General features: G+C 39.1%; 1 protein-coding gene across 1 annotated transcript; it reads left to right on the forward strand.

Moving 5' to 3' along the window:
* Nucleotides 1–6: 6 nt before the first annotated feature.
* Nucleotides 7–624, forward strand: LOC102207143 (cilia- and flagella-associated protein 57-like). The gene is made up of 2 exons (XM_005755931.1): nt 7–106; nt 266–624. Exons 1-2 carry the CDS (start codon nt 50–52, stop codon nt 437–439), a joined length of 231 nt encoding a protein of 76 aa, XP_005755988.1. The 5' UTR covers nt 7–49; the 3' UTR covers nt 440–624.
* Nucleotides 625–1,487: the final 863 nt, after the last annotated feature.

The following is a 1,487-nucleotide window of genomic DNA, read 5'->3' on the forward strand; positions in this document are numbered from 1 at the left end:
GCTGCGTCACCAGTGTGATCGACAGGAGAGGACAGTAAATGGCCTCAAAATGAGGCTGGTCAAATCTGCAGAGGAGCACGAAAAGGTCTACACCAAAATCATGAAGGTTAGTCATTACCCAGATCACAACAGTACATTGGCATTAGTCATTAACAATGCAACTCTGAAGTCTTAACATATCCTGTATGACAGAGTGTGAAAGTGTAATGTGGAGTAAAGACCTGCTGAATTGATAGTTATCTAGCCACGACTTTGGACTTTGCAGGAAAACATGACTCTGATTGCTGAAATCAACGAGCTGCGGAAGGAGCTGCATTTGGCCAGGACTCAGGCTAAAGACATCAGAGCTCAGCTGGCTCTCTTAAAGAAGCCCAAGAAGTCACAGCCCATCTTAGAAGAAGCAGCCTACCAGGAGCCCAAACAGCTAGGAGTCAGCTGATCGTCTTTTACCTCAGCAATAGCTCTGCAACTAACACACAGCAGCAGATACACATGAAAATCATATAAGAAGAAAGTTGTTAGTAAGATTGTTGTATTCACTTTGATAATGAACGTGTGGATTTGTATGTTACCATAGCAATTTACTGCAGAAAACAATCACATTGATAAAGGTTTGATCACTGACCAGTGAACCTGTTCTCATTTCCAGGAAGTCAAATACTGATGTTTAGCCAAAGACGCTGGTGTCTCCAATGTATACAAAAGATGTCCTTTAGCAGTGGCCCTGTGTAGTGAGGCGAGTCTTATTCCTCATGTCACAACTGCAATATATATATATCATTTTCATTTTTAGCCTAAACATGTAGTTCTAGTGTCTAAACCAGAGAAAAGGGAAAATAAAAACAAAATTGAATGTTGAGTGAAAGGACACAAACCAATATCTCCAGGTTCTTGTCATTCCTACCATCCTACCTACTTGTGTGCTCTTTAAAACAGGTATCATAAACATCAGCTTTATAGCAGCCATGCAAATATTGTTTCTAAAATAATTTCTTAACCATCTATAGATCTGCTGCAGCATCACAGTAACCATCCACATGTTCAGATGGTTTACAAATCTTCATTTCTCTGCACTTTGCAACTTCCCCCCTCCCATTGGTGAGCGCTTAAGAAATTATTTGTGTATTCATTAATGTTCCTCAACCACAGAAATTCCCAACAGCCACACAATATTTACATTCTGGAATTAACACTTCAATGGATAAGGCTACATTTCTAAACAGATCCGCTGTTAAAGCTAGTCCCTCCATGGTGTCCCAGCACCACACGTGTTAGTTTAGTTAAAACATACACGTGCTGTTGGTCTTGCTTATGCAGCATCTACATCAGCTCTGCGTATTTTGCACATATGAAATCAATGGTAAGGTGATGTGACTTCTATACATTTTACATCAGATAAAAACTTTATTTGTAAGATTCAGATAATTATTTATTAAAAGCTAGACATTTTAAATGAGAATAAGAAAGAAAAGTATTCCTTTGTGCCC

Source organism: Pundamilia nyererei, unplaced genomic scaffold, assembly GCF_000239375.1.
Source record: "Pundamilia nyererei isolate P.nyererei 1_Seehausen unplaced genomic scaffold, PunNye1.0 scaffold05108, whole genome shotgun sequence".
Lineage (NCBI taxonomy): Eukaryota > Metazoa > Chordata > Actinopteri > Cichliformes > Cichlidae > Pundamilia > Pundamilia nyererei.